This window comes from Schistocerca serialis, chromosome 4, assembly GCF_023864345.2.
Source record: "Schistocerca serialis cubense isolate TAMUIC-IGC-003099 chromosome 4, iqSchSeri2.2, whole genome shotgun sequence".
NCBI lineage: Eukaryota > Metazoa > Arthropoda > Insecta > Orthoptera > Acrididae > Schistocerca > Schistocerca serialis.
The window spans coordinates 652,137,110-652,164,338 of NC_064641.1; the positions used below are offsets into that span (position 1 = coordinate 652,137,110).

The 27,229-nt window shown below is 42.6% G+C and overlaps 1 protein-coding gene across 1 annotated transcript in view; it reads left to right on the plus strand.

Moving 5' to 3' along the window:
• The first annotated feature begins 13,030 nt into the window (after nucleotides 1–13,030).
• LOC126474663 (potassium voltage-gated channel subfamily KQT member 1-like) overlaps nucleotides 13,031–27,229 on the plus strand; it is a 291,118-nt gene continuing 276,919 nt past the window's right edge. The window contains exon 1 of the mRNA XM_050102142.1: nucleotides 13,031–13,092. Coding sequence (XP_049958099.1) covers nucleotides 13,031–13,092 — 62 coding nt within the window. The remainder of the gene's footprint in view (nucleotides 13,093–27,229) is intronic.

The following is a 27,229-nucleotide window of genomic DNA, read 5'->3' on the forward strand; positions in this document are numbered from 1 at the left end:
ATGAGTCGGTCAACAGACGATTTAAATTTTTTTAAATAATTCGTTTTTCTGTATTTGATTTTTTGTTATTTTGAAATGAACAATGTACAACATTGTCTATCATTTAGCTAATTTTGTCCCTCTGCTTATTGCCAAGCAATACCACAAAAAAATTGTTGTCCGTACGTTTTGTGACCAACACAGCAGAACGGTAGAAAAGTTATAAGTGATGGTATCCTTGATAATAGTTCCAGACAATCATAGCAGGAGGCCGGCCGGAGTGGCCGTGCGGTTCTAGGCGCTACAGTCTGGAGCCGAGCGACCGTAACGGTCGCAAGTTCGAATCCTGCCTCGGGCATGGATGTGTGTGATGTACTTAGGTTAGTTAGGTTTAATTAGTTCTAAGGTCAAGGCGACTGATGACCTCAGAAGTTAAGTCGCATAGTGCTCAGAGCCATTTGAACCATTTGAACCATAGCAGGTAGAGTCACAATTATCATGAGGAGTCCATATGTAAAATGAAAGAAGTGCAATGCTGTTTAGTGGTTCTGGAATACATAAAACGAAGTGCTCAGTTTGAAAACGGTGTAAAACAGAAATGAAGTCTTTTCGCCCTACAGCTCAATATGTACATCTAAGAAGCAATGAGGGAAATAAAAGAAAGATTCAAGTGTGTACTTAAAATTCAAGATGAAATGATACCAGTGATAAGATTCGCTGATGACATTGCTATCCTGAGTGAAAGTGAAGGAGAATTATAGGTTCTGCTGAATCGAATTAACAGTGGAATGAGTATAGAATATGGACTGAGAGGATATCGAAGAAAGACGAAAGTAATGAGAAGTAGCAGAAATGAGAACAGCGAGGACTTAACATCAGGATTGGTGATCACGAAGTAGATGAAATTAAGCAATTCTGCTACGTAGGCCTTAATTTCAGGAAGAAATTTCTGAGAAAGTACGTTTGGAATACAGCTTTGTATGGTATTGAAACATGGGCTGTGGAAAAAGCGGAACAGAAGAGGATCGAAGCATTTGAGATGTGGTATTACAGACAATACAGACGAATGTTGAACATTAGGTGGATTGATAAGGTAAAGAATGAGGAGGTTCTACGCAGAATCGGAGAGGAAAGGAAAGGAATATGTGGAAAACACTGATAAGGAGAAGGGACAGGATTATAGGACATCTGCTAAGACATCAGGGAATGACTTCCATGGTACTAGAGGGACCTGTAGAGGGCAAAAACTGTAGAGGAAGACAGAGATTGGAATACGTCCACCAAATAATTGAGGACGTAGGGTGCAAATGCTACTCTGAGATGAACTGGTTGGCACAGGAGAGGAATTCGTGGCTGGCCGCATCAAACCAGTCAGAAGACTGATGTCCCAAAAAAAAGTCCGTAACTCACTTTCTTTCAGTGCTGTGCTCCAGACGTTCATTATCAGAAATTTCGTCTTTAAATTAAGTCCAATGTTTGATACTAGCAGCATTATTTTGGCCTGCTGCGTTATGAACTTTTTAATTCGAATATTGATCTAAATGCCACTTATGCTACTTAGTTATCATAAAATTTCCCCTGGTAGGCCTAGAAATCTACATTCCTAAATACGCCCGTGTCAATTTGATACCGATTTTCACGGCGACTTCCAGCGTCCGGGCAGAGCGGCTGTTATGGTGGAAATGGCGTAGCGCGGGCGGACAGCCCACTAGGCTCTACGCCGCCGACGGCTGTGTTAACAGAAATTTCTGAGAATGTACGTTTGGAACACAGCTTTGCATGGCATTGAAACATGGACTGTGGAAAAACCGGAACAGTAGAGAATCGAAGCATTTGAGATGTGGATTTCAGACGGATGTTGAACATTAGGTGGATTGACAAGGTAAGGAATGAGGAGTTTCTGCACAGAATAGCAGAAGAAAGGATTATATGGAAAACAGTGACAAGGAGAAGGGACAGGATGATAGGACATCTGGTAAGACATCAGGGAATGACTTCCATGGTACTAGAGGGAGCTGTAGAAAGCAAAACCTGTAGACGAAGACAGAGACTGGAATACATGCAGCAAATAATTGAGCACGTAGGTCGCAAGTGCGACTCTGAGATGAAGAGGTTGGCACAGGAGAGGAATTCATGGCGGGCTGCATCAAACCAGTCAGAAGACTGACGACTCAAAAATAAAAAAATAACGAGAAAAATTTAAGGCATAACGTTGTAACTGGATAATACAAAATAGTTGTACAGCATGTAAATGATTCTCCAGTTAAATACCGAGGAAGAAAGGCTATGAAGCATGGTTAAATCTAAGAAAATACAAGATGAAGATTAAAAGAGTGAAAGAAAGCATCCTTCTGAAAAGAAATTTAGGTGGTGTCAAATATTGACACGTAGTAAGTTCCAGAAAGTGTTCTTCCCCATGAGTAAACGAAGATAGAGCTCGGCTTCACTTTCATAACTGGGGAGAAGTTGAGAGAACAAACGCGGCAGGAGGACTGGGATCGGATAAGGATCAGGCAGGGCTGGCGGGATGCTAACTGGGGGAGAATTCTGGCGGGCCGCGGGCGGTCCGGCGCCGGAATATGAGATGGCGACGATAGCCGGCCGGCGCGCCAGATGAATGTTTCCGGACGAGCGAGAGGCGCCCAGCTCCTCGGAGCATTGTCCCGCCGGGAACAAAGGGCCGCCCCCCTCCCCCACCCCCTTCCCAGCCGTTCCACCCCACTCCCAGGGCGTCGGCGCGACCCTCCGCTCGAGTGCTCTCCTGTGCGGGGCCGACGCGACAAGCGGCGTGCTCCTTGTTTACCGACGGCGGCGATCACGGCCGCTTCCCCTTAATGGGTATTGCTGCTGCCTGCCCACGGCTCGGCGTAGCTGTCAGACCAGCGCAGCGCAGAGGTACCGGAGCTTCGAGGGACCGACGCCGAGTCCTTATTGTCCCAACAGCAAAGCAGTCAGCTGTCGTAATCTAATACACATGGTATTTACTCTGAAGCGCTAAAGAAGCTGGTATAGGCATGCGTATTCAAATACAGAGATATACACTACTGGCCATTAAAATTGATACACCAAGAACAAATGCAGGTGATGAACGGGTATTCATTGGAAAAATATATTATACTAGAACTGACATATGACTACATTTTCACGCAATTTAGGTGCATAGATCCTGAGAAATCAGTACCCAGAACAACCACCTCCGACCGTAATAACGGCCTTGATACGCCTGGGCATTGCGTCAAACAGAGCTTGGATGGCGTGTACAGGTACAGCTGCCCATGCAGCTTCAACACGATACCACACTTCATCAAGAGTAGTGACTGGCGCATTGTGACGAGCCAGTTGCTTGACCAGACGTTTTCAATTGCTGAGAATGTACTTGGCAGGGCAGCAGTCGAACATTTTCTGTATCCAGAAAGGCCCTTACGAGACCTGCAACATGCGGTCGTGCATTATCCTGCTGAAATGTAGGGTTTCGCAGGGACCGAATGAAGGGTAGAGCCACGGGTCGTAACACGTCTGAAATGTAACGTCCACTGTTCAAAGTGCCATCAATGCGAACAAGAGGTGACCGAGACGTGAACCAATGGCACCCCATACCATCACGCCGGGTGATACGCCAGTATGGCGATGATGGATACACACTTCCAATGTGCGTTCACAGAGATGTCGCCAAACACGGGTGCGACCATCATGATCCTGTAAACAGAACCTGGATTCATTCGAAAATGTGACGTTTTTGCCATTCGTGCACCCAGGTTCGTCGTTGAGTACACCATCGAAGGCGCTCCTCTCTGTGACGCAGCGTCAAGGGTAACCGCAACCGTGGTCTCCGAGGTGATAGTCCATGCTGCTGCAAGCGACGTCGAACTGTTCGTGCAGATGGTTGTTGTTTTTCAAACGTCCCCCTCTGTTGACTCAGGGCCGGCCGGAGTGGTCGAGCGGTTCTAGGCGCTACAGTCTGGACCAAGCGACCGCTACGGTCGCAGGTTCGAATCCTGCCTCGGGTACGGATGTGTGTGCTGTCCTTAGGTTAGTCAGGTTTAATTAGTTCTTAGTTCTAGGCGACTGATGACCTCAGAAGTTAAGTCGCATAGTGCTCAGAGCCATTTGAACTTTTTTTTTTTTTTTTTTTTTTTTTTTTTTTTTTTTTTTTTTGACTTAGAGATCGAGACGTGGCTGCACTATCCGTTACAGCCATGCGGATAAAATGCCTGTCATCTCGACTGCTAGTGCCACGAGGCCGTTGGGATCCAGCATGGCGTTCCGTATTACCCTCCTGAACCCACCGATTCCATATTCTGCTAACAGTCATTGGATCTCAACCAACGTGGGCATCAATGTAGCGATACGATAAACCGCAATCGTGATACGCTACAATCTGACCTTTATCAAAGTCGGAAACGTGATGGTATGCATTTCTCCTCCTTACATGAGGCATCACAACAACGTTTCGCCAGACAACGCCGGTCAACTGCTGTTTGCGTATGAGAAATCGGTTGGAAACGTTCCTCAAGTCAGCACGTTGTAGGTGTCGCCACTGGCGGTAACCTTGTGTGAATGCTCTGAAAAGCTAATCATTTGCATATCCCTATATCTTCTTCCTATCGGTTAAATTTCGCGTCTGTAGCACGTCATCTTCGTGGTGTAGCAATTTTAATGGCCAGTAGTGTGTAAATAGGCAGAATACGGCGCTATCGTCGGCAACGACTATATAAGACAAGTGTCTGGCGCAGTTGTTAGATCGGTTACTATTGTTACAATGGCAGATTATTGAGATTTGAGTGAGTCTGAATGTTGTGTTACAGTCGGCGCACGGGGGACGGGACGCAGCATCTCCGAGGTAGCGTTGAAGTGCGGATTTTCCCGAGCGACCATTTCAAGAGTGTGCCGTGAATATCAGGAAACACCAAATCTTTGTCATCGCTGCACGAACGGGACCAACGACGACTGAAGAGAATCGTTCAACGTGACAGAAGTGCAACCCTTCCGCAAACTGCTGCAGATTTTAATGCTGGGACATCAACAAGAATCCTGTAGCGATGCAGTCCTCCAACAAAGGAAATAGCTTGCAATACGTTAGTTTGTCCAGTCTTAGAGTATTGTTCGTCTGTTACCAGTTGGATCTGATTCAAGAAATTGAGATGGTCCAAAGAAGAGCGGCAAGATTCGTGACTGGTACATATAGCCATTGCGAGAGCGTTACAAATCTCATAGAAAGTTTGACGTGGGACACACTTGATAGGCGACGCGCTAAACAGAAGGGGCTGCTCACTAAATTCCGAAATTTGTAGAGCATATATTATTACCAGCAACTTTCAAATCGCGTAATGATCATCATTCAAAGATAAAGGAAATAAGAGCTCGTACTGAGGCGTTCAGACAGTCGTTTTTCCCTCGTGCGATCCGCGAGTGGAACAGAGGGGGAGAAATATGACTCTGGCGCGAATTGTGTCCCCCGCCCCACACCGCTTGGTGGCTAGCGGAGTATATATGTAGATGTAGAACAAGTGTCAGCGCGTGAACCATTCAGCGACGCATTATCGATATGGGCTCTCGGAGAAGAAGGCCCAACCGTGTACCAATGATGACTGCACGACACAAAGCTTTACGCTTCACCTGTTGTTACACCGAAATTGGACTGTTGGTGACAGGAAACAAATTGCCTAGTTGGACAAGTCTCGTTTCAAATTGTACCGAGAGTATGGACGTTTACAGGTATGGAGACAACCTCATGAATCCATGGAACCTGCATGTCAGCAGTTGACTGTCCAAGCTGGTGGAGGCTCTGTAATGGTGAGGGGTGTTTGCAGTTGCAGTGATATGGGACCCCTGTCACGTCTAGATACGACTCTGACATGTGGCACACACGTAAGCATCCTGTCTGATCACCTGCATCCATTCACACCCATTGTGCATTGCGAAGGACTTGGGCAATTCCAGCAGGACAATGCGACACCACATACGTCCGTGGTTGCTACAGAGTCGCTCCAGGAACACTGTTCTGAGTTTAAACACTTCCGCTGCCCACCAAACCCCCGAGACATGAACATTATTGAGTATATCTGGAATGTCTTGTAACGTGCTGTTCAGGAGAGATCTCCTGCCCGTCGTACTCTTACGGACTTATGGGCAGCCCTGCAGGATTCATGGTGTCACTTCCATCCAGCGCTACTTCAGACATTAGTCGAGTGCATGTCACGTCGTATTGCGGCACTTCTGCTTGCACGCGGGGGCCCTACACGATATTAGTCAGGTGTACCAACGTAATATACAGGGTATTTATTTTAAAAATAGATTAAAAACGATTTGGATCGCAATAAAATATTTATTTAGAGTGTTTGCCAGTTTTGGTCAGAATGTGACCATCTTTAGACAATTTATACCATATTGCTGGGCGGTGGTGATGAACGGGGCAGATGTTACGACTCCACGAACGTCAAGTGCTGAGTCATATCACCTGCTCCGTTCACCACCACCGTCTATCGTCACGGCATAAATGGTCTAAAGCTCGTCACATTCTGACCGAAACCGGTGACCATTGTTAAGTAATATTTTATTGCGGTCAAACTGTTTCAATACATTTTTAAAGTATTTTTATCCAGACCGCTGTTTCTCCACGGGAAATGTTCTCAAAAAGTACTGTTTGTTTTCATCTAAAAAAGACTTCGTCCGAAGAGGCCGTGAAGGCCCAATGGTACCGACCGACCGCCTTGTCATCCTCAGACCACAAGTGTCACTGGATGTGGATATGAAGGGACATGTGGTCAGTACGCCCCTTTCCCTGGAGTATGTCAGTTTACGAAACCGGAGCCGCTACTTCTGAATGAAGTAGCTCCTCAGTTTGCCTCACAATATCTGAGTGCAGCCTGCTTGCCAACAGCTTTCGGCACACCGGATGGTCATCCAACCAAGTAATAGCCCACCCCGACAGTGTTTAACTTCTGTGATCTGACGGGAATCAGTGTTACAGCTGGGCCAAGGCAACGATTCTACACCAAAAAATAATTACCGTTTATCCAAACCATTGTTTCCCATTCGTGGTGGATGGCGCTGTAATCGAAAGGAACGAATTGTGCCTGTTTTTTTTCAATTAAGAGCTGATGAATTTGATCCTACATTTCATTTACGATGTAAATGTAAACCTTCATGTTCTAACGGTGATATCTATGTTCAAACGATACTTGAGTGTTGCAAATGTGATTGTGCAGTCCAGATAATAGGACATTCGGAAGAGCACAGCTACATAACAAGAGTATTCACAAGAAATCAGGAGAAAAGGTTCAGCATAACTACACAAAAACAACTTGCCATACCTCAAGAATAGCCACATACTACAATCATCATATCTGTGCTAATTTAGACCTGCAGCAGGTTTCGATTGGCAGCCACAGGACACACACAATGTAGAACGAAAGAGAAATTAAAGAAAAATAACACCGAGAATGCCATAACTGTGGTAAAACATGTTTGGACGTTAAAACACAACAATAATTCGCCTACCTGAAGAAAGGTGGAAACATCCTTAATTCACTGTTATTTCCTGCAAGCATGGGAACTGAGATGAAAACTCCAACATGATAAAAAACAATACCGCTAAATATTGATATTTTTGGCAAATAAACTACTCGTATAGTAACATACTTTTCTGTTCCCTATGGAGCATATTGTGGTGAGTGCGCAAACTAAAGGAAAGCTTGATTTCTGTGGCCGCACTCAACAACCGCCGTCGGGGTAATTGATTTCGATGTGTGTTTCCATCCAACCATTGTAACCCTCATGCTGGCCTTTACGGGACTCCCGGGGGAGTACAATCCACAACCACTCTAAGAAAGTAAAATGTTCATGAAATGCTTGTGACAGGTGCACCTGTCAAGGATACTCACCGGACTCAATTCCCCCAATGGTGAAAGGCAAGGGAACTCACTGAAATCAAGCACCTCAGTGGTGAGAGGCAAGGGGCCTCACATATATCAAGCATCCCGATGCGAACGGAAAATTATTACATCCACGTCGTTGTTCCTGGATCACGTTAAACCTAGATTCTAACCAGACATTGAAACTGTTAAACATATTTTAATGTACAATCAGATTTGTAGCTCTAATGTAAATTTCGAACATAAATATGAACCATTAGAACACAAAGGTCTACATTTACATAGTAAATTAAATGTACAATAACATTCGCCGTTTCTTAATTGCAAAAACAGGCACACTTGATATTTGTTGATTACAGCGTGATCTATCACTTATGGAAAACAATGATTTGAGTAAACAGTACGTATTTTTTGGCATAGAATCCGAATATGCAAGAAAATGGGGGGAGGGGGTTCCCATTTGAAATTATAAAGTTGACCCCGTCCGCGCAGGAGGGGTGGATAGGAGGTATCCAGTTGTAGCACAGAGAGACGCCCTCTTTACCGATATTAACTCTTCACCGACAAAATTTTCTTTTTTTTTTCGTACGATGCGTCGTTTTCGAAATATTGTGACTCTCAAGTTAAAACAAACACTCTGTATGAAACTTGATATTTGCCAACGCCATTCTCTATAATCGATATTATTGGAAAGTCTTTAACTGTGTCGTTCATGGCTTATATTATGAACAGGGGAACTGGGGACAGAGCAGCATACTTAACGTTTAGCAGTTTTTTTTTTAACAAAAGGGCACAAGAAAACACTTCTTAAAATTATAAAAATCGCCTTGTAATATGACCTAACGTACCTTACTTGAAAATAACTTAAAACTGGATGTTATGCAAATTTTACATTTTTCAAACAAATGCTTGCGTATTTTCCGTTCTACTCCACCCGCAAGGTAGAATGGGATAAGACACTTTTTTGTGAAATTAATGTATAAACGATTAAATTATTAGGAATATCATCCTAAAACTAAGACATGGAGTTAATTAACAAAAAATTTAGTCTAAGGAATATGGAATCTTCAAAAAATTCTTAATAATAAGAAAATATTTTCATGTCATTCCGAAAAATGTACGCCGGTCGCGGTGGCCGAGCGGTCCTAGGCGCTTCAGTCCGGAACCGAGCGACTGTTACGGTCGCAGGTTCGAATTCATTCTCGGGTATGGATGTGTGTGATGCCCTTCGGTTAGTTAGCTTTACGTTTCTAAGTATAGAGGACCGATGACCTTAGATGTTAAGTCCCACAGTGCTCAGAGCCATTTTAACCATGTGAAAAATCTACAGTTATTTTTAATACTTAATATCCTGTTACTGTTGTTTACCCAATTGTTCGTGCAGCTGACGTATTTTCTGGCTTGCGAATAGACAACGTGGAAACCTAGTAATAAATCCTACAACTCAGTCCTGCCCAGCTAGATAAGTTTCTTCGTCAGATCTATGTGGTAAGTCCCTTTCTTTCTGCTACCATATAAGCTGATGATCTGAAAATGAGACATTTCATCGTTGGATTAAATAGTTTGCTCTCTATTGACTTCATGTATTCTAAGAGTTGTCTTTTTGTTCTGCAGAGAACACATTTCTATATGCCATCTGATTTGTCGACTCTGAGCTTTGTGAGCGTATCTTTCGAACGTTGATTTTGTTATGTTAAACTCCTCAGATGCTATAAAAATTCCCATTTCACAAGATAAAATGGCTGAAACTAACATTTCCATCGACTGAATTTCCTATTGGTGTCTTTCAGTCTTTCTGATGTAAGCACATATCATCTGGAAAAGCTAGGAGAAAAAAAAAAAAGAACTATACAGTCTGAAATCCACTTGCATCAAAAATTGATGGTACTGATTGAGACACTTTCCAGTTCCGCTCGTCCCGTTCCGCCTCAAGAAGACATTTCAGGTGAACAACTTTTATAGTGCATAATATATATAACTGACATCTAGCGATGGCACGCACTTTAAAATTACATGTCAGTCAAATGCGTAAAATTAACAATTAATGGCTTATCTCACGTTGCAATTCACTAAGAGTTATAAAAAACACGAATAGAATATTTCACCTATAAGTCGTAGTCCACGTCAAAATGGCTGTCGCTCCCTCCCTTCCATTCAAAGACATAGTTACACGTCACTACAGTAAGTTGCAGCACTCTCCAGCCTAGAAAATAGCACAGTCCCGTTGCATCCCGATTTTCCCTAGTTGTTTGTTCGTCCGCTATGCCTTACTATACCATTCATCCGATTACGATAAAACCTTGTTGAGTTTCTGTGCTCGCACCCGCCAAGATTCTTGCCTCCCATAGAGGTGGTAGTGGAGGTAAAAAGCATAACTCTGGAACATCTAGAGCAACTTCAAGTAATTTTTAGATGAGACTCAATATTTGTACAAAAGTATTGTTGGTGTAATATACTCTAACAGTCGTTAGAGGAGGGGATGGGGATGATAACACGTGACATGTAAAAAGTATTCGACAGAGACAGATACTAGTACCAAATCTGATAGACAGGAGCGTGGTAAGTGATAAAGTGGAAGGAGTTATGTGCAAGAAATTAGCACAAAGTTTTATTAGCTTAGTCTTCGGTCCAAGATAACAAACATACAAGTTTGTAAAAAAAAAAAATAATGGTATCTACATTTAATCGTAAAAGGTCAGAGCAGAGTCAACAATGCGTGTAATGACTGTATTTTTTAGGGAACAAAGGTATCGTGCATAGCGAAGATACCTATCTAATGTAACTTCCATATGATGATTCGGTCCATATATGTATCTAGCAATGGATCTTAATTGCAGTGACATGTGATGACACAGCACACTGCAAGGCAACTTTGTTGTGTGCAGTGGACGTTTGTGTAGTCGAGTTAGACTCTCTTGTGCACAACAACGAAAAATTGTTTGTGAACAAATCCGTTAACACGGAAATTGACTTCAGGTGACATCCACAGTTTGTTCACAAACGTACTGTCGTCGTTTAGCTTTTCAAGCATACGCTCACAGAACTGTCGTATTAGGTGGTCATCTGGCTCAGTTCCTAGACGATATGCAACTTGTATGGATGGTAATATACGTCGGAGAACTGTTGAACTATACATCTATAAAGAAGATGCATAACGAGAGACTGAACGATGAGGTCTTCTTAGTACAGCGGCACTGGCCAGCTTTGATACCCCCTAGTGTCCGAAAGGTCGCAAGTGGTCTGGAGATTTCGTTTTCATTACTGGACTAGTTTCTTCATAATCACGTATCCACGTGTTAACTGCGTGTGCTAATGGATGTGATGGTAAGGTATTAAATTGAAGCAGTGGCGAAGTTCTCTACGTGCTGCTTCCATAATGTCGTTGTTATTGTAAGTTTTGATCGCAAAAGCACTATGCACAGCACCCCATGTATCCATGTTAGCTAAATGCTGGGAAAGCGTTACCTGGTTTCTGAATGTTACTTAGCGTTTACAACTCGCCGGGGCTACCAACACAAATTTCAAAATCTCCCGTTTCTCTTAATTCCGCCGTATTTGGACATAATCGCGGTGTCTGCGCAGACCAGTCACCTGCGGTTAAACGGACATTGACAAGGAAACCGTCACACTCGTCATGACGAAACCTGCGGTGACTTTTAGCCACACTTAAAATCCAGTTGCCAAATTTCAGCTGCCGATACACTCTGGAAGGTAGATAATATCCGAGTGAGAATCATGCTACCCTCGTGATGCTTATTTCAAACTGCCGGAAAAGTTCACAATCAACTGATCCACAGTGCTCAGTAGCCGAAATCTATAAAACCACCTTGACGGTTTTCAGTTAATTAACATAAGTCGAGTGAGAATCAAAAACAGAAGAGCTCTTTTCTCAACTTCAGTGAAGTAGAGTGAGTGTTCATCGTGCTGATGGCCTGGTCACTATTGGTGGGACGGAACTTGAGTTCTGACTAGAGAAGCATGGGAAGGAAATCGGACACTGCATGTTGAAAGTAACCATCCTGGAAATCGCTTTACTTGATTAAGCGGAACCGCGGAAAACATAGATCTTGATACCTTGACAGGAACGTGAACCACACACTACCGAACACGATGAAGTTTCTTCCTACTGAAATCGCGCTAGTCAAAAATCTGGCGTAGAAACAACGCACATATCTTGCATAAGTGTATGTAGCATGTTATTGTTAGAGTACCTGTAAGGAAATTTGTTATCGTTATTCATTAACACCTAAGAATACCTAACGAAATCGGCTACATCCGAAAAGAAATTGATTTTTTGCATCGCAACAGTTAGAGAAAAACATCATTTCCTGCACAAATCGTGATTATTTTATAACAGTTGTATACATCACAAACATAAAAGTAGAGTCGCTTCCTGCATCCAACTTGTACAAAACATATCCCCAACATTCTGTCACATCAGAAAAAAATTCAAAACAGTACCTCTACAGCACACATTAGCCTTTTTTGTCCTGTAGAAAAAAATGCACTGATGCTAAGAACTAGGATATTTAAAATTTCTTGTAACTTATTTTGAAAGTAGAGCAAACTTAGGCAACAGAGCATTATCAGATTTAATTTTCCTGGAGTGACAGCTTTCGTTGAACATTACACATTCTTTGTAATCAATAACCCGTGTGAAATTCAATTATCACTCCCAGTCAAACCATCTATGATGGAAAACAGTTTTCCTGTAGTAAATATATATTTTTTGTTAGTCAGCAAAGCCTCGCCGTAGCTTGAAGTTTTACTTCGAAACTCAGTGATAGCTTTACGGATAAATCTGATAGAACAGTGAGTAAAGCGTCATCCAGTAGCGGCCGTCTGCTGTTCCAGTAGACACTCTTCTGGTGAAATTACTCCCTTTTCCGCGTCTCCCTGATCCTACCTTCCTTTATTAATACATTTTGAAAGTGAAGGGACATACAGTACTCACGTGAGTTCCATGGTACGTAGCAAAATATATTTACTATTCTGCCAGGAAATTTCAAAATATATTAAATTCCCGAAAACATTGCCCGAAACAAGTTGTTAAAAATGTCATTGTTTTCCCCCGCAGAAAGTTTAAGAATGGAACACAATTAACGTAACTGACATCATGTAATTACCTTTGTTCTAAAATCTAGTTAAAGAGAGACGATGATAAAATATTTTCCCAAATGCGAGGACTTCCACTGAGTCAGAATTTAGTACCACCATTATACCACGAACCATCTGCTTGGTCCGTTATATTCACGATGTCCCTGAACTCAGAATTACGCGGAATGTATCAAAATGACTCAATTTTTTCCAATTACCCAGCACTTGTTTTAGGTACTTGTGCATGCTTCAATTCAAGAAAAATGTGTACAGTGACTGTTTAATCGGTCGTGATACTAACAGGGGGGAACATGTTCATCACGGGATGGTTATCTATATGATGGCGAAATAGCGTTGTCGCTTTCCTGTCATCACATGCTGCAGTGTGTACACTGTACAATGGCGAATAAAAATCATTTCTTATTGCCGTTTAATGAGAATTAATTTATTTCATAATATGTGAACGACTATACATTACTCATTGTTCTACCAGAATATTTGAGTTGTAGTTGATATGTGAAAGAAACCTAATGTACCGTTTTAATTACCTGCTCAACACAGCACATGTGGAATTGATCGTGAATGTACTCCATCGAATATTCGAACAAATTCGGTCACAATTTATTTGACCTAATAGCCAAACGCAAACAGAATATTTGGCAACTTTTTTGTCAGTTATCTGCATAAATATTCGAAACGTTGGTATATCATAAAACAAAACAAAAATAAGCAAAATATTGTAAAAATATATTTCATAAAAAATTAATGTCAGGTTTTAGCTTTTCTCTATCATCTAATAAGAATAATGTAATGAATAACCTTCATCTGAAATACATATGCAACTCAAAAGGAAGGAGATATGCACATGGAATCGATGAAAAACGGTATCCAGAAGTTTCTACGAAACCATGTTTGATTAGAATGATCTATTAAATTCCAGCAGGTGCAGGTTTATCTAAATAATTGCCTTGTCAGTGTTCTAACAGAAGTAAGCATTTACGTACGCCGTTTCCTTGGTTTATTTTTTTCCCTGTTCAATGAAAAATTGAGGAATTTGAAAACATCGATTCTGCAGAAATATGGTTCAGAATTTGCTTAGAAAATTAAAGCAACAACAACTCGTAACTCGCTGGGGCCATTAAATGTGGAAGCATGTACACCCGTTTAGCACCTCTTGTTTACCGTATTATTCGCAGCACGTATCTATACGCCCACACTATGGATTACACTAAATACACAAGATACACAGAGGCCAGAAGCCATTATTTCCATTATTAGCACAATATTGCCCCTGTATTCTGGTCGCTGCGCTCGGCTATCTCGAGGAGTCGTTAATTTCCGCCTTTGGCCGGCTCCTAAATGGTGGACCACTAATACCAGCGCCGTCAAAGACGTCATCACGTCTTCGAAGATCCATCCAGACGGCCCCCTCTCGACCAATAAAAGGCTTAAAGGCGATATCGTGCTGCAGAAGCTCCTGCATCTCACCAAGGACACCCGGACGTTCGCAGTCGTTTTACAGCACAGATACGTCTTTCTTTGACATAGTTTAAAACTAAAGCTCTATCCGAGAACGTGCTGCAAAATGTTTAATAGGAGAAGACTATTATTGGACTCATTTAGCGTTATCAGTTTCTTCGTTTCTTTTCCAGATTTGACGGAATATGCCGTTATTTTTCTTTGAAGTTCTGTCTGTGTTTCTCTTTAGAGCCACACTAAAAAAAATTGCTGAACTACCAAGCAAAAGTGTCAAGTTTACACGCAGAATGCCACCGTAGATTTCTGTCCTGATTCTGACATAGCTTTCAATCATCTGCTATTATCTCACAGTGTAAATGTCGAGGAAAGAGTATTTGTTATACCTTGAGTCTATTGAGCCAGAGTTTGATTAAATCATACTTTGGAGTAGAACTGGAGGACAGGACACCGGCCACAGGCATCTTTCTAGGCACCATAAGCAAGTAGCCACAGGTCCGGCCACATAAATTAATAAAATAGGGAATAAGATTCGAAAAGGGCCATTTTAACTTAATTGATTCGGTGAGTTTGAGAAAATGTCGTACCCAACAATTAAGTTCAAGGAAGTGCACAAATATTATTGTATCTCAAATGAATGACTTATCCACGCAGTATTTTTTGAAGGTATATTACTTGAATATGCAAAATTTTAATTGTTTTCATTGATATATGAAAAGTGCCCTTTGTGTTATTATACGTATGTGATATGTTTATTTTGCATTGCACGATCTGCTGTTCCGCAATCATACAGTTAAATTCAGCATATCTAAGAAGTAAGGCAACAGTGGAAAATATTAATGAAAGGTAATTTTAATCGTATACCATGTTAGGTTGCCATCGAGGATTAAACTTTTGAAATAGAATAAAATACGAGAACGACTGAGAAATAGATCTCAAAGTAAAGAAACAGGAAAGAAACTAAATGAACACATATTCAACTTTAATGCCATATATAACATTTTGACTTACAAAATCACATCTTATCATTCTAATGACTTAGTTGCATTTAATTCGACGATTCATTTTGTTCAGTATTGATTATCGAAGTTAGAGTTGAAGCAATGCGTTTTGAAAGGTCTTTATTGTCAGGTATATTGTACATAATGGCTAGCTTCCGGCGAGATGAATGTGTGAAACTCGCAAAAGAACTCAATTCATTGACTGTTAAACAGATTTTTACAATATGTATGAAGACAGTAACTGTTCTCGAAAGAACAGAATACTGTTGATGACCGTGCAGCTTTTCCTGGAACAAATGAGGACTAACTGAAACCCTCAGCTGCCGACAGGTGTTGTTGATATACCACGATGTGGACAGCTGAAAATGTCTGCCCCGACCGGGACTCGAACCCGGGACCTCCTGCTTACATGGCAGACGCTCGGCAGTGAATGGGCAAAAGTCTGTAAGGTACAATACATATGTAGAATTGTGGACAGTTGGGAATGTGAGTCTCACGGGAAGCGTGCACGGGATAAGTCCCTGCAGTCGCGCTATTCATCTGTGTCCTCAGGTGATAGAGCGTCTGCCATGTAAGCAGGAGGTCCCGGGTTCGAGTCCCGGTCGGGGCACACATTTTCAGCTGTCCACATCGAGGTATATCAACAACACCTGTCGGCAGCTGAGGGTTTCAGTTAGTCATCATAGATTCTTACAAGCCTGTAACTGAAAAAAGATTGTCTTATCTTCCCAGTTTGACACATTACAGAAAAATTCATAACCTTGCAACTGCATGTTGCGTGGTTTTGTACCCCACAAAGCTTGAAAAGGTCCCAACTTCTAAAGAAGACACCTTAACGCATTGAAATTTAATAGTTTTCTCCTGTTTTTTATTTGTATTTTACATGCATTTGCGGCCATAGATGAAGTCTAGGTGAGGACACCTACAGTCTGGTATAGCCATGTTCTCCACAGTCTACCACAATAGCTGTTTTGCTAAAAACCGAATATTGTTGAGGAAGTAGGACTGGTGTCCTTTGCCCACATACACGCGATAAACCACTGTTCTTGTTTAGTATCCCCGTAGGAGCTGAAAACCGATGTGGGGTAGCCACAAAGCAGCCGTATTTATGTTGTGCTTGGATGTGTTGAACCAACGCCTGTCTGCAACTCGATGAGGAGTGTACGAGGGAGCGACAGAGAGAAGATTGGCAACTCCTTTTCGACTCTGTCCTGTTCAGATTCGCAATCACCTCGGCTGTAGGACAGAATGAAATCACTGCCGCGCTAAGGAAACGGCTTGTTTCTCGTAAACAGTGTGACGACCAATCAAAACCAAGTACGTATTGATTGCTATGACCGTAACATTACCTACTGCACTCTATAGCTTTAAATCTTATGTTTAATAGAATCACAGACAATTCTGTAACGAACAAAAAATCATACTGCAGATTTCTGGAGATGACAGTTGGCCATTATTTTAAATACTCGTCGATCATTTACTGTCAATTGTCAAAAATGAAAAGCTACGTAAGAAACAAAGATACAGGAGTAATAGTGAAATTAATGCAATCGCAAAAACATTCGATTACCTGATAAATTTGTTATTAACTGCACAAAAGGAGATCATAAAAATAAAATGTCTAACGCGGATTTGATTGTGCCCCAATATAACCAAAAAAGGGGCATAAAACCTTAACAGCATCATCTTACAAGAGGATAAAAGGAATCACACTAATTTGAGGATGGTTAAGAGAATTCTAGTGTTTCCCATTGCATCACTAGGACCGTGGCATCCCTGTCCGTTAATCAATGGATGGTCGAATCTTCTGTATTTTTAGCCTAACATTTGCTTATAATGTTTAGAGTAATAGCTCATCTTGCTTAGAAAGCAAATTTCTGCGTCCGTGGTGTTAGCTAATTTATGCCTCCTGGCTCTGTACACAACAACTGAAGGGAACACCAAAAACAGGAGAAAAAACTTCATGTCAAGCAGAAATAAAGTCAAGTATAAATACTGTTTTCTCATTTAAAATCAACTCAGAAATGGTAGAGATGTCTCGTCCGAACGCAAAATATCGATTCTCATCTTTCACTAAGTCAGTGCTGGAAAAAGGTACTTAAAATCGTACATACATTTTTTTTCTTCTTCTTCATTTGCTGGGAAACTATTACTACGCAAAAAATTAATTACAGGTGACAGTCACCGCGCGAAACGGGCAGGCAGTTGTACCTAGGCCGAGCTGCTTTCAGCAGCACTGAGTTTGTTCTGCATTTATATGTTAATTTCTGTTCCAGTATTTCAAGCAACGGACAAGAAAAGGTATCTGTATGTTAATGAGAGAAAGTTTAATTTTAAGGGCCAAGCCTGTTCTCGGAAAAATATCTGCGGAATTCTGGGAAACTTACTTAGCCTATGGCGATGAACACTTTCCTAATAAAGACACTCACGCTGGAGTAATCGACATATTGGGCCGATGTTTCTGCTTATGACTTTCCATAGAAATCTGTTTGTTCAAACAATCATCTTTGTCACTTGTTCACGTAACACAGAATGAGCAAAACAAAACTGGCCTTGAAAAATATGAGGGGCGATCAAAAAGACTCCGTTTGAGGGCGTTGCTGCAGCGACAATATAGCGCGACTCCGATGCGGGTATACACTGACGAGCCAAAACGTTATGGGCACCTGCTTAATAGCTTGTCCGTCCGTCTTTGTAACGCAATAAATCGCCGATTCTGCATATAATCGATTTTACAGTTCGTTCGTACATTTGTGTCACCAGGCGTCTACGCAGAAGTCATGTAATTCCAGTAAATAACTGGGCGCTGATTTGTGTATGCGGTGATGGAAACCATCGGATTCACATCAGGCGAATCTAGTGGCCAAGACATTAACGTGATTTCACTAGCATGCTCCTCGACCCATCTTAAGGGGAGGTTTACTATCTTTGGCCCGAAAAAAGCGTGTTCTTTGAGATTTTTGTTTCTGGATGTGTTATAGATATCAACGCCAAATTTGGTCAAAATGTTTATCGATACTTCCTCTACAAACTGAATTTTTTTTCGACCGGAAATGTCGAAAGAGCAAAGGTGGAACGAAACAAAATTTATATGTAGATCTCCACGTGCGGTATGTCAAAGGTCATCCGACTCGTCTGAAATCAAAATTGAGTTGACGTTAGCGAAGTATAAAAGATTGTTTAGGTGTTGTACCTCGCTTTTTGAACCATAGGAAACAAAATGGAGGGCATTTGAAGAAAAAAGAGTTTTTCATCGATTTTTCCACTCCGTCGGCCAAGTAAAAATATTTATAGTTGGATCGGAATAAAAGTGGCACAACTTCTAGACAATTTAGTTATCTTCGTGGGAAACAAATAATCATGCCAATCGGTTCAGTAGATTTGAAGTTACCATACTGAGCGATGAAAAAAAAAACGTCATTTCGAGAAAAACGCGTTTGGAGTTTTGACTACACACAAATGCAATATTATGCAACGCACGTTCAATCTGCTATTCCGGGTCCATAAACTAGTCCTTGCTCTTCCTCATAGAGAGCGTTCTGCTCTATCGAGGCCATTCTGCGCAGCTCCAGAGCCGCTCGTACGGCCGCTGACAAGCGGTTTTCGGCCGCTTGATCCGGTGGTCGTCCGAATGCTTGGCGAACTGCGTTGAATAGAGTCCCAGGGTGACGTTCATCGTTGTCATGGTCTTCAGAATTGTTGAATACCCTTCGTTAAAGCTGCTCTCTGCCAGGAAAGTGGCAATCTCCACAGTCTTCGCGCCAGAATGCAAATGCTTGGGGGGCTAACTTCCAAACACCCCGCGTTCAAACTTGAATTTTGTGTGTTTCCTCCCAAGCACCGGTACAGTAACTCGTCCTCCGAAAGAAAAAAACTGGTGCGTGAAAAAGGCCAATTTCAGGCATGTGCATTTTTTTGTTCAACCGCGAATAACAAAAATTTCCTTTCCGTATTCGGAAAAACCGTTTCAGGGATGGGTTCTGAACTCTTTTATGGATCCAAAAACGAAATTTTTAAAAATCGATTTTTTTAACCAAAAGATAGTAAACCTCCCCTTATCACGATTCAGGCTTCGAGACACAGACAATCATACTGCTGTAAGACGACGTCGTTGTTAGGGAAGACATCGGGCATAAAGGGATGCAGGTGCTCCGCAGCTGATCTGGTGTCTTCGATTACTACCACAGGTCCCACGCAAGCGGACAGGAATGTCTATCATAGCATAATGTTGAATAAAATCTTCTCGGTTTACAAGCCGCGTCAATTCGAGTAAAATTCTCGAGCTTTCGATGGCTACCTCCACCATCATCGTCAGGAGTACAACTACTGACTGGAAACTTAGTCAATAGTTTTACTCCTGGAGACGATCGCGGAGTTAGCCATCGAAAGCTCGAGAATTTTACTCGAATTGACGCGGCTTGAAAACAGAGAAGATTTTATTCAGACATACTGCCACGAAAGACTCCGAGGACACATATCATAATATTGCTCCCACCAGCCTCCGTCCATAGCGGGTTGCATGGATGATGGCGTTTGTGGAGTCGACCATCGACCCGGTGCAGTAAAAACCTGATTCATCCCACTAGCCGACAGACAGTCCAGTATCGATGACCCCGAGCCTGTTACAATTGTAACAGATGATGCCGTTGGGCCAACATGTGAACACATATGGGTCGTGAGCTGCGCAGCCCCTTCTTCAACAGTGTGCGCTGAATGGTATGCTCCGAAACACATGTGGCCCCGATAGCTGAGTGGTCAATGTGACGGATGCCGTCCTACGGGCCCGGGTTCGATTCCCGGCTGTGTCGGGGTTTTCTCTGCTCAGGGACTGGGTGTTGTGTTTCCTTCATCATCATTTCATCCCCATCCGGCGCAGGTCGCCCAATGTGGCGTCGAATGTAATAAGACCTGCACCAAGGCGGATGGACCTGCCCCGCAAGGGGCCTCCCGGCCAATGGCGCCAAGAGCTCATTTCCACTGCCAGCATTGTATTCTTTCGGCAGATAAGCCTCCAAGCCCCAAGTTCTGGAAAGAGTTGTGGACGTCCAACCACGAAGCGCCTAGTGGTAGTTTCACTGCCCTTCTATCACTTTCCGTAGACGCTCAAGACTGTAGTACGTCAACATTCGATCATCTTGGACGTTACCGACATACTCGTTCTCAGGCTCCGCGTACTAATAACCTGCCTTTGGTAAAGTCTCATATCTCCACTGGGTAATGCCCCATCCGTTTCTGACCGTTTCACATACTTTTCTTATTGTGTCACGTGCCCTGAAAGCCACCAAGGAGACATCCAACCTTACAGTGGGCAGTGGCACTAATGTTCTTGTTATGTCTACAAGCACCGACATGTAGACAAGGGATTAGTGTGGCATTCATGTCTTTCCGATGTGCGTACGGTAAACACGGAAAAGTGAACTAAGGCGACGTTATTACCACACGTGTTCAAACAGGACCAACGTGCTGTTATTCTTTCCTTGGCTGCCGAAGGACAAACACCGGTAGACAACCATCGAACATGAGAAAATGAAGAATGTGTATGGGGTAACATGATTTTCGAAAACCATCCTTGTGGAATGGAGAAAAACTGCGACAAAGTGTACTGTTGGTTCATGATAACGCACGTTCCACATCGCAAATGTCGTAACCTAGAAGTTACGCCGGTTCAAAAGAGACACTAGAGTGCCTGCTGTACAGTTCTGATCTCTCCCCAAGCGATTATCACTGCTTCGGCCCCTGTGAAAAGGTCTTGAAGGGACGACGATTCCTGTCGGGCGAGGATGTGTAACAGGCAGTTCTGGATTTCTTCACGCTGCAAGACACGGTTTTCTCTCAGTGTTCAAGGCGATTTTGTCAGATTGGCATACCGATTCTGGACTTGTATGGCCTTTGGAAACTATCTGATCGCTCCTTATATATGATGCGTCGTAATATAGGCAACCCACTTTCACATCATTCGCACCTGGAGCGGATGATGTAAGTCGAATTGCATATTTTAAGGTACATGTTGTTTCCCGGGCCAATTTTATTGTGCCAAATCCGAGTATGACGTGTATGCTTTATGCCACCTATAATGAATACTACAGTGTCAAAATATGTCCATCAAGCCTAAACAAACATGAAAATCAGCGCTAAATACTATACACTTACCCTGATTCGCACGCTACAACAGAACGACTTTACTGTCCCTGGCGCCACGTGGTACACTTACACTTGGTGCTTGCGAACTGCCCCACATCCCGCCTTCTTACGTGCACACCACTAGAGTAGCGGAATATGAGAGTGTCCACAGCATACTCATCATGAAGATGAAGAAGAAAGGGCAATAGATGGTCAATGACGGTGCTGAAATAAACATCACGGTTCATGTTCGCGGTAGCGTGAATGAGTGGACCCAATTCGTTTTAGGAAAGACATGCCCAGAATGTCTGAAAACTACCTATAGTCTCAACGACACACTGCGCGTTTGACGCTTCATTGGGCTGTCGGTACATTCGACGCTTTACATCTTTTGGAAAAAAATTCGCGACTCCTCAGACGACCCTCAACGCATCCAGCCAGCTATTGTGCCATTTCTGTCTTACTTAGCACATTGGAAACGCTGAGCCTTGTGTGCTGCTGTAACCTACTCTAACTTCCTGACTCCAAACGTCCAATACGTGAAGTTCTCTTCACGACTTTTCCTCGGAAACTAGTTGAGCTGGATCTGCATTTATATACAGCAGCAATTTCAGTCGAATTGTAAGGATTTTTTCACAACTGTTCCTACGCCGCGTTACAGGGCTGCGATTGGTACACCATTCGTTGAAGTGCGTTGTACAGTCTACTTTGATACACTCCCACATCGAGCAATTCTATTTATTATGTGGTCATGAACACGTTCAAACACGACAGCTACTCCGTACCAATGTGTCACATCTCTACATCTTCCCACGTTAGTGTGTTGATTTCATACATCCGAGTGGCACATACAGGATGACTTCATGATGTTACAAACGATGGAGAAAGGAAGGTGTATCAGTTTGAGTTGAGGGACCTGGTCCGGAAACGACCGTGTCGAAAGTCATCAGCTAAATCGTCCTGATACCTCTGATAGTGGAATACAGGTAGCACTAATGCTGGTGCTGAGATTCTAGAATAGTACAGACAAAGATAATAAAATAATGTCTAGTACACATGAGCTCTAAAATGCATCCTTAACACCTAAGAGCATTTCTTCATCTTCTCTGCTGTGAAAATCAGTACTGTCAGATGTGTCAGAATTATTTTCGCTTATAACTTTCGACTCTGTTGTTTCCAGACCAGGGCCTCTTCCCTTATAATGATACGACTGCCCTTCTCCACCACTCCTGAAAGTTCCCAGCATTATTACGGAATACCCTGTAAGTGCCACTTCATTGCCATCACTTACGTTAACGGCAGAGGTTCATGTGTCCGCCTAGACTGCTTACACCACGCTTGTCCACCCTATTCTGGAGTGTTGCTGTGCGGTGTGGGATCCGCATCAGGTCGGACTGACGGATGACATCGCAAAAGTACAAAGAAGGGCAGCTCGTTTTGTTTTATCGCGAAATAGGGGAGACAGTGTCACAGACATGATACGTGAATTGGAGTGGCAGTCATTAAAACAAAGCCGTTTTTCGTTGCGACGGGATCTTGTCATGAAATTTCAATTACCAGTTTTCTCCTCCGATTGCGAAAACATTATGTTGGCACCCACCTACATAGGCAGAAATGATCATCGCGATAAAATTGGAGAAATCAGGGCTCGCACAGAAAAATTAAAGTGCTCGTTTTTTCCCGCGTGCCCTCCGAGAGTGGAACGGTAGAGAGACAGCTTGAAGGTGGTTCATTGAACCCTCTGCCAGACACTTTATTGTGAATAGCAGAGTAATCGCGTGGATGTAGATGTAGCACATTTGTACACCGTTTACGGCGCGCCAAAATAACGAATGTGTTCTTTTAAGGCCGTGACTTAACATTTTTCTTCCGGTGAGAAAGCGAACAACCTTTCGGTAGGGATTAGATGTCTGTGACGGTGCTTGCAGTAAATCAACTGAAGGTGGGACAAAGGAAAGCATAACAGGGAAGCAGGGAAGATTTGAAACCAGAGCAGACCTCTCTGGACACACGACAGCAGCGGGCAATAGAGTGCCGTACAGCGATTTTGGGCGGTGGTGATGTGGGGAGGGGGGGGGGGGAGATGTGTATGGGGTTGCCTCCTACAGGTTGCGCTCAGCCAATCTGCCGGCGCGGCGCTCGCCCACGTCACAGCACTATGCTAATAACAGCGGAGCGGAGCTCCGGGATTGAACGCAAACAGGCGGCCAATAGCACGCAAACAGCAAAAACCCAAACAGTGCTGGCCAGTGCTCAGCACTCGGCACTGCAGAGGCGGGCGCTTAGCGCTGCTGTTGTGGTGCCTCCAGACAACGGCACAACGATTCATTTTCCACTTCGGAAACAGGCTCAATGCTCTCATTGTAAGTGTTGGTGCTGCCTTTTCGTTAACGGTTATCTTGCGAGTCGCTTTCCTTTGGCTCATCAGTCTTGGTTTTCCTCAAAAATGGTTCAAATGACTCTAAGCACTATGGGACTTAAAATCTGAGGTCATCAGTCCCCAAGACTTAGAACTACTTAAACCTAACTAACATAACGACATCACACACATCCATGCCCGAGGCAGGATTCGAACCTGCGACCGTAGCAGCAGCGTGGTTCCGGAATGAAGCGCCTAGAAGCGCTCGCCACAGTGGCCGGCCTTGGTTTTACGGCCTCTATTGTGCCAACCTCTTCATCTCAGAGTAGCAACCTACGTCCTTAATTATTTGCTGTATGTATTCCAATCCCTATCTTCCTCTACAGTTTTTGCCCTCTACAACTAACTCTAGTACGGCGGAAGTCATTCCATGACGTCTTAACAGGTCCTATCGTCCTGTCCCTTCTCCTTATCAGTGTTTTACACATCAGTGTTTTACACGTATTCCTTTCCTCTCCGATTCTGCGCAAAACCTGCTCATTCCTTTCCTTATCAATCCACCTAATTTTCAACAATCGCCTGTAGCACATCTCAAATGCTTCGATTCTCTTCTGTTCTGTTTTCCCACAGTCCATGTTTCACAACCATACAATGTTGTGCTCCAGATGTGCATTCTCAGAAATTTCATCCTCAAATTAAGGCCTATGTTTGATACTAGTAGACCTCTCTTGGCCAGAAATGCCCTTTTTGCCAGCGATAGTCTGCTTTTGATGTCCTCCTCGTTCCGTCCCTCATTGGTTATTTTGCTGCCCACGTAGCAGAATTCGTTAATTTCATCTACTTCGTGACCATCAATCCCGATGTTAAGTTTCTCGCTGTTCTCATTCCTGCTACTTTCCATTACGTTTGTCTTTCTTTAATTTACTCTCAATCCATACTCTATACTCATTAGACTGTTCATTCCATTCAGCAGATCCTGTAATTCTTCTTCACTTTCACTCAGGATAGAAATGTCATCAGCAAATTGTATCATTGATATCCTTTCACTCTGAATTTTAATTCCACTCCTGAAGCTTCCTTTTATTTCCATCATTGTTTCTTCGATGTAGAGACTGAACAGTAGGGGCGAAAGACTACTTCCTTATCTTACACCCTTTTTAATCCGAGCACTTCGTTTTGGTCGTCCACACACCTTATATCTCACCCCTAGTTTTCTCAGAATTTCGGATATCTTGCACCATTTTTACACTGTCGAACGCTTTTTCCAGGTTAACAATTCCTATCAACGTTTCTTCATTTTTCTTTAGTCTTGCTTTCATTGACAACCGCAACGTCAGAATTGCCTCTCTGGTGCCTTTACCCTTTCTAAAGCCAAACCGATCGTCATCTAGAACATCTTCAGTTTTCTTTTCCATTTTTCTGCATATTATTCTTGTCAGCGACTTAGATGCATGAGCTGATAGACTGGTTGTACGATAATTCTCGCACTTGTCAGCTGTTGCAGTCTTGGGAATTGTGTGCACGATATTTCTCCGAAAGTCAGATTCATACACTCTACACACCAACGCGATTAGTCGTACAGTTGTCACTTCTCCCAAAGATATTAGAAATTCTGATGGAATGTTATCTATCCCTTCCACCTTATTTGATCTTAAGTCTCCAAGGCTCTCTTAAATTCTGATTCTAATACTGGATCCCCTATCTTTTCTAAATCGACTCTCCTGTTTCTTATTCTGTCACATCTGAAAAGTCTTCCCCCCTCATAGAGTCCTTCAATATACTCTTTCCACCTATCCGCTCCCTCCTCTGCATTTAAAAGTGGGATTCACGTTGGATTCTTACTGAAACCATCCTTGCTTTTTGTGTCACCGAAGGTTGTTTCGACTTTCCTGTGTGCTGTATCAGTCCTTCCACAAGTCGCTTAGCCTAAGTGAATTAAATGTGAAAGCTCAAGCCTCTTGGACTCAGTCTATAATTTATCTGCCAAATTCCGAATGCAAGACTTAAAAATATCATGGAAAAACTAATATCTAAAGAACAATCAGGTTATAGATAAAGGCGATCCACTATTGAAAATATTTTCACACTGTAAAAAGTTGTAGAAAATAGACGAGAGTTCAATAGGGAAACTATTCTCGCTTTTGTGGATTTCGAGAAGCATTCCATAATGTGAATAGAGAAATGCTGTGAAATATCATGGCTGAACGAGGTTATCCATGTTACCTCATAAATGCTATTAAGAGCCTATGCACAAACACCGAAATTGTTATAGATATGTGAAATATAGCAACAAAGCCAGATCATGTAATTCTTCTTCACTTTCACTCTGAATAGCAATGTCATCTGCAAATCTTAATACTGGTATCCTTTCACCTGAATTTTAATCCTACTCTTGAATCTTTCTTTCATTTCTGTCATTGCTTTTTCGATGCATAGATTGAACAGCAGAAGCGAAGAACTACATCCCTGTTTTAAAGCTTTTTAATCCGAGCACTTCGTTGCTGATATTCCACTCTTACTGTTCCCTCTTGGTTCTTGTACATATTGTATAGTACCCGTCACTCTCTATATCTTACCCCTATTTTCCTCAGGCTTTCGAACATCTTGCGCCATTTTGCATTGTTTAACGCTTTCTCCAGATGAACTAATCCAATGAACGTGTCGTGATTTTTCTTCACCATGCCTTCGATTATCAACCTCTACTAAGAACTGCAGCTCTGGCGCCTTTACTTTTCCTGACGCATCTTCAGTTCTCTTCTCAATTCGTCTGAATATTATTCTTCTCAGCAAATTGGACGCGTGAGCTGTTAAGCTGATTGTACAAAAAAATGGTTCAAATGGCTCTGAGCACTATGGGACTTAACTTCTGAGGTCATCAGTCCCCTAGAACTTAGAACTACTTAAACCTAACTAACCTAAGGACATCACACATATCCATGGCCGAGGCAGGATTCGAACCTGCGACCGTAGCGGTAGCTCGGTTCCAGACTGTAGCACCTAGAACCGCTCGGCCACTCCGGCCGGCTCTGATTGTACAATATATATACTTATACATACAATATATATACTTTTCGGCACTTGCAATCTTTGGAATTGAGTGAATGATATTTTTTCCGAAAGTCAGATGGCATATCTCCAGACCCATACATTATACACACCAGCGTGAAAACGTGAATAGTCGTTTTGTTACCACTTCCCCCAATTATTTTAAAAATTCTGATGGAATGTTATTTATCCCTTCCGCCTTATTTGACTTTAAGTCTTCCAGAGCTCTTCTAAATTCTGATACCGGATCCACTATATCTTGTATATCGAATCCTGCT